Raw genomic sequence first — 17,858 nt, 5'->3', positions numbered from 1 at the left:
ATCTGTAAGGAAATGGGCTGCGCCTCTGCTAAATCAGTACTCAGTAAAAGAAGTAAATGAAGTAGATTTCCAGTTCTTGATTATTCTTTTTTTTGGGGGGGGGTGCCTCACCTTTCTCAAAGCCAGAGTCAGCTAAGAGCTTCAGGACATGAGCCCATGTGCTCTAGTGGTGAGTCCTGCAGCCAGGTGTAATTTTTAGAGTTAGGTTACCTGCAAGGGGGGTAGGGGGAAGAGCTTGCCAGGAGCTCCAAATAGACATAGTGGCTAAAGATTCCATCCAGATCTGTAAATTCTATCCTTTTGATGCTCTTTGTTTATAAAGCCAAATCATGGATTGTATTAATGTTTTGTATTAATACCTGAACCCTGCATGAGGAGCCTCTGACTCTCTCCTCCTGTTACAGTCCCTTGTACCATATCCCAAGCCTTTCCTGAAGATCCTTCAGGGGAGGCTTTTGAGAAACAGGAAAAGGGGCTTTAGCAGGGAAGAAGTCAGAAAGCCTGATCATCTTTATTTCCACTTTTTTTCTTTAAGGGGATCTTAGAAAAGTTATCAAGCTGTCTTCAATTAGCACATCCAGTTAAAACAAAGCACTTTATCAGGTAAACTGGGAAGACCCAAATCCTGTTCAGTTGTCCAGCCTCCAATGTGTCATCAAAATGTTTCAGAAGACTGGAAAACCCCAGAATAATGTGGTCAGTGGCCAGGCTGCAAGGAGAAGGAGGGGAGGCGGAAGAGTATTCCTGCCTTTTCCTCCCAGAGTTTGATTAGAAAAAATGCAGTGGCTTTTTGTGATTCTTTATGCCCCAGCCCCCCCATAAAATATCTTCTATTTGGACCGGGCCAGTCTCAGCATTGGTGCAGAATCAGTTATGGGTATAAATGGAAGCTCCTCTCATATAATTAGACACCCAAGAATTCGGACAGGCTGTTCAGATTGGTCCATTCCATTAGTTGTCTTCTGGATCATTGCCCAAATTAAAATATAATTTCTAGCCAAGGGGTTATTATGCCTTGGGTAATATCATAAATACCTCTCTTGGAAGACAGCAAGGTGCCTCCTTGTTTAAAAGATACAGTAGGGAGAGAAAGGAATACATTGTTCCCCTTAAAAAATCTCTGCAGGAGTTTATTCAAGCAGTTATCACAATGTGTTTCCTTAAAAATATATTTTCCTTGTACTTTTACTTTAAAATGAGATTTTAAATTCTAAAGCTTCCTTTGAGATGGCATGTGCTTTTAAATGGGATATAAAAAAGCAGACCTTTAACAGCCCTGAGTGATGGCATACCTGTTGAGTTCTCAGCAGACATCAGGAGATACCCACAAACACAGACAGGCTGGTACATAACTCATGAAGGATTGTATCAGTGACAGGTTTCAGGGGTCTATGCTGTTACGTGGCTTCATTGTTGGGATGATTCCTGTAAGTGCTGCTGGTGGGTCCTAGTATTTGTTCAACAATTCACCCTTATCAACACTGAACTATTTCTAGTTTTACATTTAGGTTTAAAATGATGCCTAAAAATACCAGCTCCTCTCTGATTGACAGCATGGTGCTCCTTGCATGAAGGGTTGCTTACATATAATGGTGCTCTGGACAGATTTACAGGGGTCTGTGGAGCTTTAAAAGATTATTGTGCACAGACATTAAGGAAAGATACTCCACTTTGTAATTATTTTACTTTGGGGATTTTTTAAAAAAGAAGTTGGGCCCAATACTGCATTAAATCTTCAGGGAGTGGCAAAGTGTTAATCACCAGTTCAAGCTACATTTTCATATTTTACTAATGCATTACAGCCATTGCCATGGAAACCATAATACATATCTAGCAGGACATGCATTGTGGCATTTTAAATAATATTTCTTGCTACATTCCACTCTCATTTTGGACAGGAAGAATTTTTTGTGCTAGTTTTAGATCTGAGGTATTGGAAATACAGTATATATCCAGAAAAATTATTTTATAATGTGACAGTAAATGGTTAGGTAAAGCAGCTTGTCATGATACTAATGTTCATTTTTACATTTCATGGTAGCTCATAATATATATGTAATATTTACCCTTGATATAAAAGGCCTACTCTTATTTTAAAAGGGCTCCCAGAGCAGAGCCGTTTTCTTGATCTTGATTAAGCAGAAACTTGGTTAACAGGTTTCATTTAAAACAGATAATTCAGAGGCTCATTATTTTAAAAAAAATTAACAGGGAATATGAGATGCAGAAAGAAGATCAAAGTCAGTTACCATTTTTTGAAATGTGTATCATCTACTCCTTTTGATTTAGTTGAATGGAAATGTAAGATAGGCAGTTTAATGCAGTCACTGAATTCTGCAATCCACAAAAAGAGTAATCACTTGAATTTCCAGCAAATTGCCCTCCTCAAGATCTGAACTGATTTAGTCATTGATTTTATATCTTTCATTTCCTCTGAGAAAGGAGGATCTCCCTCACTTCGTCACACAGCAACAACCTTGTGAGAAAGGTTAAGCTAAAGAAAAATAACTGGACCAAGGTCACCCAGTAAATCTATGCCAAGTGGGGACTTAAACCTGGGTGTCCCCAGTCCCATGCCAACACAGAAATCAATATATTATCCTGGCTATTTTATGTTAGGCCATGCACTATGGAATGAGTTATAAGGAAGATTAAAACTGGCAGACCGTATCACTTTCTGCACTGTGTACTAATATTTTTATGTTGGGTAAACAATAGCAACCAGCCAACCTCATGATACCAACCATTTCAACTTTCTATTTGTATTTTTGCCTCCATCTTCAGCTCTGTAGCATTGTTTGCTGCTTTCCTTTGGCTCTAGTCATCACAGATGGCTTGTTCCAGGGTTTTCCTGTTAAAGTAATTTGAATCTTTCCAGAGACATGTTGCATTTCAAGTTGGATTGTTAATCCTTACTTCTGTCCTTAGCTATCATTCCAGTGTGGTCACAGAATGAGATATGACTGTTTACAACAGTATATTTTATTATCCAGGAGAAGACTGAAAGAAGCATGAAGAGTCATTAATGGAAACTGTTTTTTCCAGAGCTCTCTAAGAGTCAGTTGAGGAAGTAATCTTGTGTCTGACTTAAGATTTTTTGAAGAATCCCGTCTCCTTTAGAATAATCCTTATCTGCTGTTTAAACAAAATAGCCACCCCTCCATAAAACTGACTTGAACAAACATGAGCATGCTTCTTTACACTGAGCATGTGTGTAATCTTGCACTTACTAAATTTTTGTCTTCTGTCTCACAACAAAATATTGAGCTAGACAGGAGCCTTGGGTGGTATAGAAAGGACGAAATAAATAACAGAATAAATACCATAATTCTTGTTTGTTTTTTTCTTTATGGGATTTATATCCTGCCTTTCCATGAATTTGCTGATTCAATTGGGAGTTGCGTGCTGTGTTTAGGGTTACCAGACCCCCAGCAATAGGAGGACATGTCCTCCTTTTTGTCTTCATGCCCTCTGTCCAGCAGGCGTAGCCTTAAAATCAAATACAGTGGTACCTCTAGCTACGAACTTAATCCGTTCCGTGACTATGGTTGCAACTCGAGTTGGTCTCAAGTCGAGGTAAAGTTTCCCATAAAGTTCAATGTAAATCCGGTTAATCCGTTCCGCCCTCCGAATTTGGTCGCATCACGAGGCAAATTTCCCCATAAGGTTCAATGTAAATATGGCTAATCCGCCCTCCGAATTTGGTCGCACCCCGAGGTAAATTTCCCCCATAAGGTTCAATGTAAATACGGCTAAACAGTTCTGAAACATATGCATTTTATTTTTAAACCTCAAAAACCTTCCAAACGCCACAAAAACCTTCCAAACGCCACAAAACACACCACAAGCCTCACCGAACGTCTCCTTGCTACCGCAATCTCTCCCACAGGAAGCCGCGACCGCGTGGCAGCAGGGAAAATGGCCGCGGATCCGGTTCGTAAGTAGAGGCGAGTTCGTAAGTAGAGGTAAATTTTTGGGGCCGGAGCTGGTCGTATCTCGAAAAATTCATAAGTAGGGGCGTTCGTAAGTAGAGGTACCACTGTATTGTCTGCCTTTTTGAGTGTCTGTTGTTGTTGTTGTTTAGACTGTCTTAACAACAGTAGTCGTTGAAATGTTTGTGTATTGTGACCTTGTAAATTGTCTGCTTTCTTTCTGTCGTCTGTTGACAGACTCAACAGCCTAGATTTACATTATTTACTTCCTAATTCCAGCAACTGGCTTCAATCCAGCCCCTTCAAATCTATGATCACTGTAATCTGTAGATCACATGACTCATCATACATTTCTATGGTGAAATTTGAAAAGCTCGTCATTGTCAATGCTATATTACTGCTAACATATGTTCTTGAAAATAAAGATTTGTTGGAAAATTATTGAGATTGAAAAACACGTCTGATGCTGGAAAAAGTAATTTCATATATCTGTAGGCCTAAGTACTGTTTTTTGGTTTTTTGCAGTTTTTCACTGTAATTTTTGTCACAGATGCCAAGAAAGTTTAACAACAGAAAGTCCTCCTTTCCCCCCATTTGTCCTCCTTTCCAACTGTCCATGTCCTTGTTTGCCTGTTCAGATACCTGGTAACCCTAGCTGGGCCAGAGGTCAGAGGCAATCGTTTTTTGTTTTCCAGCAATATCAGTACCAGAAAAACAAAAATAAAACTTTGGTTCATTGGGGAAGCACAGAAAATCAAAATTACATTTGTGGAGAGCAAGGAGGATTTTGAAAAATAACAGTTATATTTCACATTCACGCTTCCATCCTAAATTTAAGCATATTTTTCTCTAGGCAAGTTCTAATTATAGGTTTAACTTTCCAGTGTACAATTCAGTTATAATATGTATATGAAATAATGCTTTTCCTTCACATAATAACAGAGGATCAGAAATAGAGGAACAATTGCATGGGTGAGCTACTTTTTTGGCAGATGGTGTTTTCCTCCAAATGCTAGTTATGATCTCCAGACCTATTTTATTCCTTTTCAAAAAGACTCTGGAACTTTTCTCTAGGAACATCAATGAATTATGCTGCCAAATGGCCTAAAGGGAAGACTTGAGACAGCGGAGTTGTGGTTTTGACCCAGAATGTAATTCTTGAGCTCTTGCTGTCCTGTTGTGCTGCATTTGGCATAAATACAATCTGTTAATAGTACATGTGGCATAAATGTTCAATAGCCAACATTTAAACATACATATTGTTGTTGTGATTTTTCTAAATTGTATCATAGATGTCTTAGCTGATGTTATTGTATTTTTTAAACCTTGTAACCCAACAAGAGTTGCTCAGATGTGACTGTCTATATATTTAATAAACAACTAGTACATGAAAAATGCCAGATTCTTCACCTTAGATACATCGAAATCAGTGTTATCTGCTTCTGGGTTAATATGAATAGGATTAGGCTGTGTGTGACATTTAAGTAAACCTTAGAAATTAAGGAAATTCATCAGGAATATAAAAATCAAAATTTTGTTTAGCTATAAGCCACTGTACATTTATTTATACCTTCTGGAGTAAGATGGATGAAAACATTTCTCTCTGAATTCAGAGAGCATTTCCCATTTTCTCACAAATCAGATTATCAATTAAGAAAGTGAGTCTATCATTTTTTCTCATTCTTCACTGTTCTGCACAACTTGTGTACATGCAGTGGATATATTATAAAGTTGTCTGAAATTTCATTTTCAATAAGACAATTATTATCCTTTTTATTTTCTAAAATTGTCTCTCTGTCAAAATCTCCAGACTCTCACTGCTGCCATAACTGAAGTTTCCAGTAGCTTTATATTCTTGATCACCTAGTTCATAATACCAATGAGGAGTTTAGCATGTATCAAGAATATGTAGAAGCACCCTTGGAAGGGTGGAACGCTAGCGGTTTCCTGAATCACTGAATCCTAGCCTGGAAAATGCCACACGGTTTTCCAACTCTTTGTAGTAGTGGCACTGCAGTGTGTCAGAAATTGGCCAATTGCTTCCCCTAACTGTAAGTGATGGCACAGACACTAAAACTGACACAGGGAATGAGCCTTTATGCCCCAACACCTGCTCTCAGTTTGAGAGCAGTGATGGGTCAGTTAACCCACCAAAATAAAATTTTAAAACTGTTCAGTACTATCTCAGCCTTTCTTTCAGAACATGCATCTAGTGCTTTCTCTGCAACTTGTAATTTGTTGGAGAAGTAAAACTCCTAGTTCCATGAGGCCCATATAGCAACCAGAAGGATTAATGGCAGTCTGTTACAAATTCTTAGCAATTCTTACCTTCTTATCTAATTCTTTCCACATTATGTAATCATTGCTTATAGCCGCTAGACAGAGAACATAGACTTACGCTTTTAAATTGTACCATGAAAACATGGACTGAACATCTCCTGGGAAGGCATCAGCTATCTTAATCCACAAAACTGCATATCCTGTCCTTTTTCAAAACATCTTGGAGCTGTACTATTCCCTTACATAATTATAGGTGTTAATGTACATGGAGAGTTGTTCACTGAAAATAATACCTACAAATCAAAAATATATTAAGTTACTCAAATGTAAAGCTGTTAATCAAGCTGTTATTGCTCTGTGTTTTTTCTCACGTTACTACCTATAAAACCAACAGTAAGTGTCTATCAGATATTAATCTTTAGATACATTTCACATGCTTCCGAGATAATTAAAATACATATTAATTGGATGATCATATTGTTTAAAAAACAATCCAAGTCTATGCTTGCCTTTATTTAATGTATTTATTTGCTATGCATAATGAGAATGTTTACATTTTTATATGTAAATAAGAATAATGTCATTTGTTTTTCTGTTTCTTATTCAACTATACTTCTTAATAATTTTCTTTAAATCCACATATCTACAGCCATTCCTTAAATGGTATTTTATTCTAATAATAATGTATAATTTTTACAAAATCAGCCAAAGGTGTGTCTGTCAGTCAGATCTTCCTAATCTATAATCCAAAGAAAATGTAATTACCTAAAATATTTCGATTACTTGGATATGAACTATTAGTTGTTTGAGAATATTTGGATATTAGTCTTTATTAGAGGTCTTGTATTTTGTCGTTTTAATTTAACATTTAGCTTATTCTTGTAGGTTGTGAAAAACAGATGAAAGTTGTTTTCAGAGAATCATCCGAAGAACACCTTCAGCCCTTTAAGGATAAATTTGAAGATTTTTTCTGTAAAGGTATACACTTTCCAATCTGTTTCTTTATACACATTCCCATCCTTTATATAATTTAGTGTCGGTCTGGTCTTAATTATTGGTTCAGATTTATGCAGACTGTGGTTCCCATTCCTTTATACAGGTGGAAAAAACAAACCTTTTCAGCTGGTATCACCAGTTACATCAGTCTACCTTATGCATAACTTCACACACTTCTGTGGCATTCCAAACATAATTCTTTCATTTCAGTCTGTTTGAAGTAGTTTCCATATCCTCCTTCCTTGCCTCCATTCTTTATTTTCAAATCATTCTGATATAGAACTTATACTTTCTCTTCTTGAAATCATTCTACTGTCACTTTTGTTTCTTTCACTTTTTGCTTTTGAGTGAGTCTATTGTCACTGTTTCATGGCATTAGATAATTATTGATCTTATATGCTAGTGACAATATGCTAGCATTAATATATTGAAACATGGTATTCTTTATATTCTTATATAGTCCTAAGGTTATTTATAAAATAGGTTTCACTGCCTTCACTAAGGCTTACTTCTATGTTAATATATGTAAAATTGTAACCCAGTATTATACCGACATAAACTTTATCTCTTTACTAATGGTATGTTTCTAAAAAAAAGTCTAATAATGTATTAAGCTTCCCCATAAACTCAGCAGGGTTCCAGCAAGAAAAGGTTTCTAACTGCAAAGTGGATCTATTGAGCAACCTAGGGAAAAACTAGAAGCCAATCGTGTTGACAGAAATCTTCTGCAGAATCTCCCATCTGGACTCGGGACAGTCTAGCTCATACACTGTGTAAATGTTCCTGTTCACAATGCCAGATACTTGGTTGTGCTGTTCAGTGTATGCTGTTCCTGCCTGCATCTTACACCCTGCCACTGTGTGTTGGACTGTCTCTGAGGCCTCTCTGCACAGTCTGTACCTTGGGTCCTATCTTGTGTGTAGACCCCTGCTTCTATGGATATGGTGCTTAGCGCTTGTTCTTGTGCTCTGTGTGTGTGTGATGTCTATGTCATGTCTATGTCACATGGAATACATATATATACATACATACATACACATACATATCCCCCTTGAAAAGAAAGAGGAGTATTTCACTTCTTAAACATTTTTGGTGGGTTAGATTGCAGGGCTTCAGGACTGGGTGCAAATTAAACCAGAAGTATGATATTTAGTGTGGAAATTATCTGGTACATGTAAATACAATGTAAAATGGTCAGTTAAAATTGAGTGGTTGACCAACTGTATTTACCAACAGTGATTTATGTGTGGTTAATCTCTATAGACTGTACTTTTCTGCAATGCCATCATTCTTTCAGCAGATTCCCTGGTAATTGTAGAAAATGTTTTACAGTACAATCCTGGGATTAGCTCCTTTGAAAAGCAGTGCAATTTCCTTCTAAAAATGCATGCTTAGGGTTATACCATTATATAATTATGGTATGCATAATTACATGCTTTTGCATGCTTAGCTTGCCAGTATACATACTCTTGGTAATTTTCTTCATTCAATTTAGAATTCTGTTTTGTAAATAGCACCATTCTGCTTTTAATATTTCTCGATTAGCCATGACAGTATTGTTGCGGATATTATTGGATACCAAATTGAAGAATGGAAAAATAGACAAACTTTTCTAGTTTTAATGTCTTTCCATTGAATAGGATTCAAGCCACTAATCCTTCACCTCTTCCTACTCCCAATTTTACAGTTTCTTTATTTGAAATTAATCAACATATACAAGCAAAACTGCTCTTCAGTAAAATAATAATAATTTCAGAGGAGAAAGTGAAAACAGCACATTTTAGCCAGTCCTTCCCTCTGCCATGAGAATATTATAAATTATGCTGTAACTTTATTAGGGCAACTTACAGGTCATCAAGCTGAATGCAAACTTTTGAGACTATAGAACTGTTCATCAGCAAAATAGTAATGTCTCTAGATAATCTGGTTATTGAGCAGAGTAAAAATATAATAAACAATAAACAAAGCAAAAGAGTGGTACAGAATGATTGAATGAAATTTGAGGGGAAATTACAGATCTTCACATTTAGCAGTACCACATATTTTGATGGTAAAGATCACATTTTTTAAAAAAAAGTATAAAACCAAAATTGTACTTTTTATCAAGTTTCTAGGTTAGTAAATGCTGGAAAAGGCACCGCTTTTCCTCTTAAGCACAGCATTGTCTTATAAGTAGTTTGTATTTAAATATTATTTACTGAAGACCTATTTTTCAGGCGCTTGGTTCACTGAGGTCTCTTTTGTGCATAATATTCAATATCACCTCCATGTTAAAAAAAAAAAAACCTTTAATTTGTTACAGAAAAGGCAGAAGATGCTAGCATATCAAAGGCAGCTGTTTGTATTTGTAAAGGAATGGTCTGGGAAGAAACTCCTGGATGACTGTCAAGCAATGCATGATATGGTACATTACTGTTGCAGCTAATGAATATTTTTCATTAGTGCTAAAAACACAGTGAAGTACTCATTTGGACTCATCAGGAAGATGCTTCACAGTGCACTAAATTTTTTCATCTATGGCCTATGTCTTTAGTGAGACAAAGAGTGGTTTAAAAATTATAATTTCCATGTTTTTAAAATTCCAGTGGTAACCAAACGTTTATTGTGATTGTGATTTTCATTGCTTCATACATAGGCATTTTTCTCTTTCTTTCCATATCCATGAATTACAACAGCTGCAGGCAACTGGAAAAATATTAGAAGTGCCAGAGATAGAACAATTATCCTACAATAATACAATTATTAGGATGTGATGATACAGATGTTTCCTTTTTTCCAAGAATGTTTGTATGCCCATACAGTTGTTATTGGAGGGGAAAGTTCACTAAATATCAATATAAATAATAGATGTAAACGCAATCTATATAAAATATATATGTAAGTAACAGAAATGCAGTGAGTAATATGAAATGGATGTTCCATTTGAAAACAGCAGACTGTACCAAGTTATGCTCAGTTATTGATGTTTCTATAAACCAAAAACTGTTCTGATCATTCTTCCCAATTTTAGAACTCATTCTGTTTGCTTTGAAATGAACAAGCAATTTTCTTCAAGTAAATTTAGAATTGCTTTTAGGAATACAAATGATCCCAAGCCATGTCGGAATTATTTGTGATAATGTATTGAATTCTACCCAAAATGAATTTACTTTATTGACTTTTCCTAAAGTCAAGATAATTTTTAACATAATATTTTCATGTAGATCCATCTCCATGGTTCTCCTTAAGTGTTGGAAAGTGTATAGAAAACCAACACTTATAATACTCTTTTGCTGGGATGGGATGCATTGATTTATTCTAATAATAATAATATCCACAGAAAGACCACTTAATATGATCTTTGCATTTATGATGAGCCTCCTTATTGGGAAATACTTACATTTGGACCTAAATTTTCTGGTTCATCAATGAAAATTGATTGCTGACCAGTTGGGATCTCATATTCAAGCTCTTTAGATTTATAGAAAATTTCATCTATCGTTTTTAGTATTAGGGTATATTAGGGAATATAGTTAACATGTAAATGTATTCACGACAATTTAGGTCCATGTATATGAGCAAGCATTTCAGCCAAGATTTAAAACTATGTTTACAGATCTACAATGGTAAAAGAGTTGATGAATGGTCTTAACGGTTGAGAAGCAGGAAAGCATAAAATGAATTCTTACATAGGAAGCATATTCTCTAGAGTAATTCAGGCACTGTTTGCAGAGAATCAGAAGCAGGCAACAAAGACATTTTCCTTGGCAGTAAAAAGTACATTATTTTACCTATATTTCTTAATTAATTAATTATTGGGTTTAGAAGGCCACACATCTCTGGACAACATACAACATTAAAAAAAAAAAAAAAGTAAAAGCAGTAAAAAGCATGAACTATATGTGTCTGGAAAAGACAATTCCTCAAACAGATGTAATCCTTTAAGAGGGTGAAAACCCATCCTAACCCAAGACCTGGGGGAAAAGAGGTTTTTCAGAGATTTCTTGCAGATACATATGAATAAATAGATTAATTACGTACATGAAAAATATAAAGACAGGATCAAAAAAGTATTAAAAGAGCAAAGTTAAACCAACCTTTCCCAAACTGACTCCCTTCAGATATGTTGAGTCAATAACTAGAATTCTCCATCAGCTTGGAGAAGGCTGAACTATAATTAAACTTAATTAATTATTTTATTTTAATTTATTTGATTTAGACACTGCCCAACTCAAACCGACTCTGGGTGGTGACTCCAAGAGACTCCCAGTAGTCTCCAGCTCAACTTCAGATTATTGAGTCTTCATGACCACTAGGTTTGAGAGTTTCACTCTTTTGAGAATGGGATTTATACAGAAGGGAAGGAATGCCATATTGGGATGAAGTTCCTGTCTTTTCAGTGAAAATGTATTATTTACCCATCCTTGTTTATGAAAACATTTATTGTTTTGATATTTTTATATAGAACTAACCAGCAGGAGAAACATTTGTCCATGGCCTAGTTTTGTATACAAACTAGAATTTACAGCTTGACAATTTTATTGGACCTAAATATTTTTCTAACACTGGACTGTACATAGATGCTGTTCCTTCTCTCATTTTAATGTTTAAATGTTAAAATCAGAAGCTGTCAAAGACATTTATTCTTTTACGGTATGCTTAATTTTTTAAATTCTAAAAAATTATTGTTATCATATTATTATATTTTTTATTCCTCTTATTTTTTTAATATTTATGTGCAAAGAAACAGATGCACGTACACTTTTTTTTTATAACTTCCTTGCTCTAAACTCTGTCGCAAACTCTCCAGTTCCAATTCTGATTCTGATCTAAAAGACTATAGGCCAGAACAAAGTCATGACCAGCAATAGAAAGATAACAAAGAATGCTGAAATGGTATGAAGCAATTCACAGTGTGAAAAAGTCTACACAAATCCATAGAAAATTAATTTCAGTTTTGCCATTTCCTGCTGTGCATTTAAAATGAACCTTTGCTCCCAACCACCAGAAATGTTTATTTGTAAAAGGAGAATGCCCTAATGAAGGAAGAGAAGTTTATGAAAATGGAAGCGGAATTCTTTAATCCATTCTCCACTCCAGCACTCTACAAAACTATCCCTTTAAGTGTGAGAGGCTGCTGCACATATTATGTTCCTAAATTTTTACCTGATTGTGTAAAACTGATCTTTGCTAAGCTCAATGTATAGAGCTTAGCTTGATAAAATTATGAGCTCAGCTTCATAAATTGTTCTTTGCATCCCACAGGAGGAAGTAATGCTATGGGGTTTTTTTAATTTTCTAAAATAACTCAAATCACCACATCCATAAGCTTTTTTAAAATTGGGTTCATGTACAATTACCCATTTTTGCAACTCTGTATTACCCAGTATACTTATTAGCTAGGTATTTGTGACAATCTCCTGTTTTAGAAAAGACCTGTTTCCTATTCTTATTAACCATAATTCATCATACTTCTAAACATACTAAGCTACCTCCCCCCCACTTTCCAGCCCCGCAAAAAAACTCTCATTTCTATAGGAAAGAGTGTACTCTGTCTGGTTTATTTTTTCAAAAGCAGAACAGATTGGTTTCATACATATTCTGTTTAAAAGGGATTAAAACCAATTTTCCAGTTTCTTAAATTGTTTGCCTGTGTTTAGCAATCTCAGAAAGATTACTCCTTCTGTTTCCTTTGGAATACATGCAAACGAAAAATATTCTTTTTTGTTATGTTAAGTAATATTGTGTTTTAAAAGTTAGTATCTTTAACCACAGTTGGGGAGCAGTGATTGATTAATAACACTGAATGTATGAGAATTGTATTGAAAAATTAGTTTTTGGAGTTGTTTCCCAGAAAAATACTGAATTTTGAGACATGTAGTATCATTGGTCTCAGTTTATTTTGGTGTTATGTTACAAAAGAGGATATTAACTGAAAATAAAATTCCATTATGTTCCATTTTTTTAGTATAAAAAAAATAAGCAACTTTTGAAAAGTTTTTTTTTCTGTTGAAATACAAAGATATCCAAGAAAAATGAATATATAATATCTGGTTTAGCTGGCTTCATTGCTATAATTGTCTAGTAAACCAACCTTCAACACAATTTTGACAAATTTATAGGCAACATTATCCATTTTTAAACAGAGCATAATTTCTTGGTTTCCTTGTATTACCTCTGATAATAAACAGTTGAATTTGTTCTGTGGGTGGAATGTATAAATATAATCAGTGCTTTTGGGTTACTGTTAAGTGTATTTTAACTTTCATGTATCATGTACTTGAAAAATGTCAAGAGATTTTCCAAAATATCTCAAGTGTAAGGACAAGTAACACTTTGCAAGCCCATGTACAAAAATATGTATAATAACTCAAAACAGTTTACTTCCCTAAGTTTATTAAATAGACCAAACTACTCTGAGTTGAAAACAGATTATGTGGCAGTATTGTACAAAGAAATGATAGCATTATTAAGATTTATAACAGACCTAATATTTGTAAAATATTTTGCTTGTTTTCCCCAGCACCTAAATTTGCTTGGCTGAGGGAAGAATGGAAACTTGAGAGATCTGTGCTTCTGTTTTTGTGCCTCATGCACAACATTTTAACCAGGATTTTCATCTTGCCCTGTAATCAAAGTCATGTACAGCTTGTGTATCTTCCTCCACTTTATGGAATTTGTTATCAGTATAGACTTAAACTTCTAGATTTAGCCCATAGTAACCTTGGAAACATGGGGAAGGTCATCATACATAAAGTTTACATGCCCTTTATTTTGTGAAATTCAGCTGTGTATCACTTCCACTATCACCCCAGCCACCTGATAGAAAATGTTTCATTAAAATTCCAAGAGAAATTTCCCAGGATATGTCTATATGTTGGGGGCCAGAATGGATAAGAGACCACAATTTCTGAGTAAAAGATGTCTGGACAGATGTGTAAGTAATCTTTCTTGTCAGTAACTGAAATACCTTTATATGATAACTTTGGTTCTGGACATCTAAATATTTTTCCATTGGAGCTCTTGGTGCTCTCTGAGCTTGGTTGTTTGTAAACAACCAAGCTCAGAAAGCACCAAGAACTCCAGAGTTCAACCCTGAGCTACAGCTATTCTCTTCTGTTGGATATTTTCCTCCCTAGCATAAAAAAGCCATCATCTGGAAAACCTACAGCATGTATTAGCTGCAAGGAGACCAAAATCATTCTCAGTTGTGCATACCCTCACTGTAAATAAAGTGTGTTTGCAACACAATAAGAATAAGGGTTTTCTTATTGGTCTGTACAGCATCCTCCTCACAAATAATACCATCGTCATCATAAGAACAGCATATACTTTTTGTTGAGTTCTAAAATGTTTTAGCCAATTACACTGGCCTCTGCGTTCCTGGCATATCTTTAGAGCACTAGTCAGTGCCTTCCTTACAGTGTCTACACGGATGACATAATTTCTCAGTATATAATTCGTATTGAATACTCCAAATATTCTTTTTTTCTATGAGAAATGTGGATTATAGAACATTTGATTCAGATTTCTAAGATTATTTTAAAATGTTGTTTGCAGCTGCAGAAGAACATAAGACAGAGGAAAGTCACCTGGACAATGCACGAAAGTGGTAAGCTTTCCAGTTTCCTTAACTCTATGCATTATGTATTCAGAAATATCTTTAAGTAGGGTTAGGATTGGGATTCTTTCTTCAAATGCATATTACTATTTCCAGTATTTTCATACAGTTAGCTTAGATCTTGTGTGGGGAGATTAAATGATAGATGAAAATATATACACAGAGAAGTCCAGCACGTCTGAGTGAAAGTTAAATGTGTAACTGTTCTCTGTGACATCTTTCTTTTTGTAGGAAAGGAAGGTTGTTTTGTCAAAAACATGGGGAATATTCAGTCACTTCCTTGAAGAATACAGCAGTCAAGGAACAATGCTATATAATAAGCTTATTGTTTGTCCAAAAGATCGTTTAAGAACATTTTATAGTCTTCTTTCAGGTTAAAAATCAAAAAGCTTTTCAAGTGTCCACTGAAGCTATACATATGCAGTTTCACCAGCATCATCCTTCTACAGTATAAGACAAATAATTCTAGACCTCAGTGCCCCCTGATTATTGCTGAAATTATAATTTATTATGATGCTAAGATAAAAAATCAAGTGTCAGTTTCCTGTTTAGGGTGGAGATGTCCTTAACCAATAGACCCTTGGTAAGTTCACCTCATCTTTATCCCTGCCCCAACTTGCTTGGAAAACGCAGGTGAAGAGGCAGTGGCAACATAGAGAGGTGAAAAGAGCCCTAGGGATATTCCCCACAAGATTGTGACTCCAGTGGTGCTATCTTCTGGTGCTGGGCCTGGATCGAAAGATGAATTTTCAGGATATTAATACCTGCATATCTTTAGTTAGGGAGATGTTGCCATGACTTTGAATTAATAGCCTATAATTTAGAGATTAATTAGGGGAACGTACAATTGTACATTTCAGTACCATTTTACTGAACAACTGTTTTTGAAAGGAGATTCTTTCTCAAACGTTGCCTACCAGTTTACTTTCTCTGTTCCTATTGCTTATGTAGCAATAGGACAAAGTGAATTCAACTTCACTTTGGTAGCTGAGGCAATAAAAACACCAATATAAATTGCATTGCATCTGGTCTCTATTAATGGTACAGTTTCTAGTTACACCTGATTTATTTTATTTTTAACTTGGAATATCTAGTCAGAGATCTGTGCTAGCAAAATTTCCATTGAATTTCCCCAGTGAGTTTATGTGTTGCCCTTCTTTTCCCCCTCTACATCCTCCAGCTTTGAAGAAATGGTGGGGTACTATGGGATAAAGCCAAAATCTGGTGAAAAGGAGACCACGCTGAATTACGTTTTCATGGTCTGGTATGAGTTCTGCAGTGACTTTAAGACTATTTGGAAGCGAGAGAGCAAAAACATTTCTAAAGAAAGGTAAGGTTCTAATAAAGCCATTAATACCATTTTTAGAAGTCTGGGAAACTGTTCTTTTTCAAACTCAACAAATTATACTCCTGTATTTCACAGGCGTCATTGTTTTCTTTCAGATCAAATGGACATCAAGGAAGGATTATTCCCTCAGGGTGCCTAGGAAAATTCACCAAAGGGATGCTGTCCCCACAAAAAGATAAACACATATAATCTGATAAATTACACTTTCTTAACCCTTCCAATTACTAGCTAGTAAAATGAAAGAGGAGCTGTGCTAATTTGGAACAGATTGCTTCTCTTTGCATTTTCATGTTGGACGACTTTAAATGAGGAAATATTGGTGTTGCAGACAGCACTGACAAATAAAAGTGAATGCTTTTTCCAGTTAATATGCCCACACTTGCATCAAAGGGAAGCCTATGAGATTCAGACCACACTTAGCACAGTGTCAAAGTCCCATACTGAATTTACAGCACTGCTTCTTGGTATCCTGCTGTGGAGATCAAACTCCATGCCGCGGCGTGTCTCATCGTCTCCTGATTTTATTAGATTTTAGTTAAAACCCTTTTGTGTTAAGGTTTCAAGGCTGAGCTTAGCTTTTAAAAAGGAAAGAAAGAAAAGTTAGGATGATTATTTAATAATTTCATTACTGTACACTACTGCTTTATTTTTGCATGTGGTTACAAATTTATGTTAAAAACATAACACATTTTAAATTATGTATTATAAGCGTTTCCCAGTCCAACGATCTTGCTACATTTCATTTTACTTTCTCTTCCTATTAAATCACAATTATCTGATTGTCACTCTTTATACGGCCAAATGAACACCATGCACATTCACCAGAAAATTTAAAAATGTGCAGAAATGGAACACTCTCTCTTCCTGAACCCAGCCTAATGACTGAACATGTTTGGTAATCATGGAATGTTTCTGGGGAGAGGAAGTGGAATAAATATTCTAGAAGAAGATATGGCTAGAAACCTGCACTCCAGGACCACTCCATGTTATATGATTTTGGAGTAGGTCCCATTTGTCCAGAATGCAACTTTCTGGTACATATAGGCTCGCTCCTTCCTTCCTTCCTTCCTTCCTTCCTTCCTTCCTTCCTTCCTTCCTTCCTTCCTTCCTTCCTTCCTTCCTTCCTTCCTTCCTTCCTTTTTTCAAATTATGTTCTGTGGAACCCTAGGGTTTTGCAAGTATTTGTTGGGGTTCTTTGAGAGACCGTAAGGCCAAACAAAAAAAGTTCACTTAAACACAGCCAATTTTCTATCATTTGAGCTTTGACTCTTGGTCAGGGGTTCCAGGATTTTTTTTTAAAAAAAGGTGGTGTTGCCTGAAAAAATCTGAAGACTTCTGTTGTATATTATCAGTCACACTCATGCTTCCCGACAGATAATAAATGTTGTTTGTAATCAACTTTTGAAGCACACAGGTAACAACATATCGGAACAAATACAGTCATGAGTGAAATAATTCCAATTAGTAATAAAATAAACACTAATTTTAAAAAGGAAGCTATGGAATGATAATGTTGAGATCAGTCCTAAGATTCTTAAATCTTTATTTATTTATTTAGATGCATATGATGCCAAATCCAACAGATTCTATTTTAAATAGACACCAGCTTCTATTTTAAAACAAAAAATGGAAAGCAAAATATCATGGGATCATGTGACACCAATCTACAAAGTAGGGGATATATTAGCTTGCTGGGAATGAA

General features: G+C 35.4%; 1 protein-coding gene across 2 annotated transcripts in view; it reads left to right on the top strand.

Annotated features, from left to right (window-relative positions):
• FMN1 (formin 1) overlaps positions 1–17,858 on the top strand; it is a 134,084-nt gene that overhangs the window by 102,128 nt on the left and 14,098 nt on the right. For both annotated transcript variants that reach the window (XM_088145430.1, XM_088145431.1), the window contains 3 exons: positions 7,098–7,190; positions 14,748–14,799; positions 15,989–16,138. In XM_088145430.1, coding sequence (XP_088001556.1) covers positions 7,098–7,190; positions 14,748–14,799; positions 15,989–16,138 — 295 coding nt within the window. The remainder of the gene's footprint in view (positions 1–7,097; positions 7,191–14,747; positions 14,800–15,988; positions 16,139–17,858) is intronic.

Source organism: Python bivittatus, unplaced genomic scaffold (genome assembly GCF_059951505.1).
Source record: "Python bivittatus isolate LINGU-HERP-01145 unplaced genomic scaffold, Pbiv_v1 ctg000480_np1212, whole genome shotgun sequence".
NCBI classification, from domain to species: domain Eukaryota; kingdom Metazoa; phylum Chordata; class Lepidosauria; order Squamata; family Pythonidae; genus Python; species Python bivittatus.
This window is presented reverse-complemented; position numbering and strand designations above follow the sequence as displayed.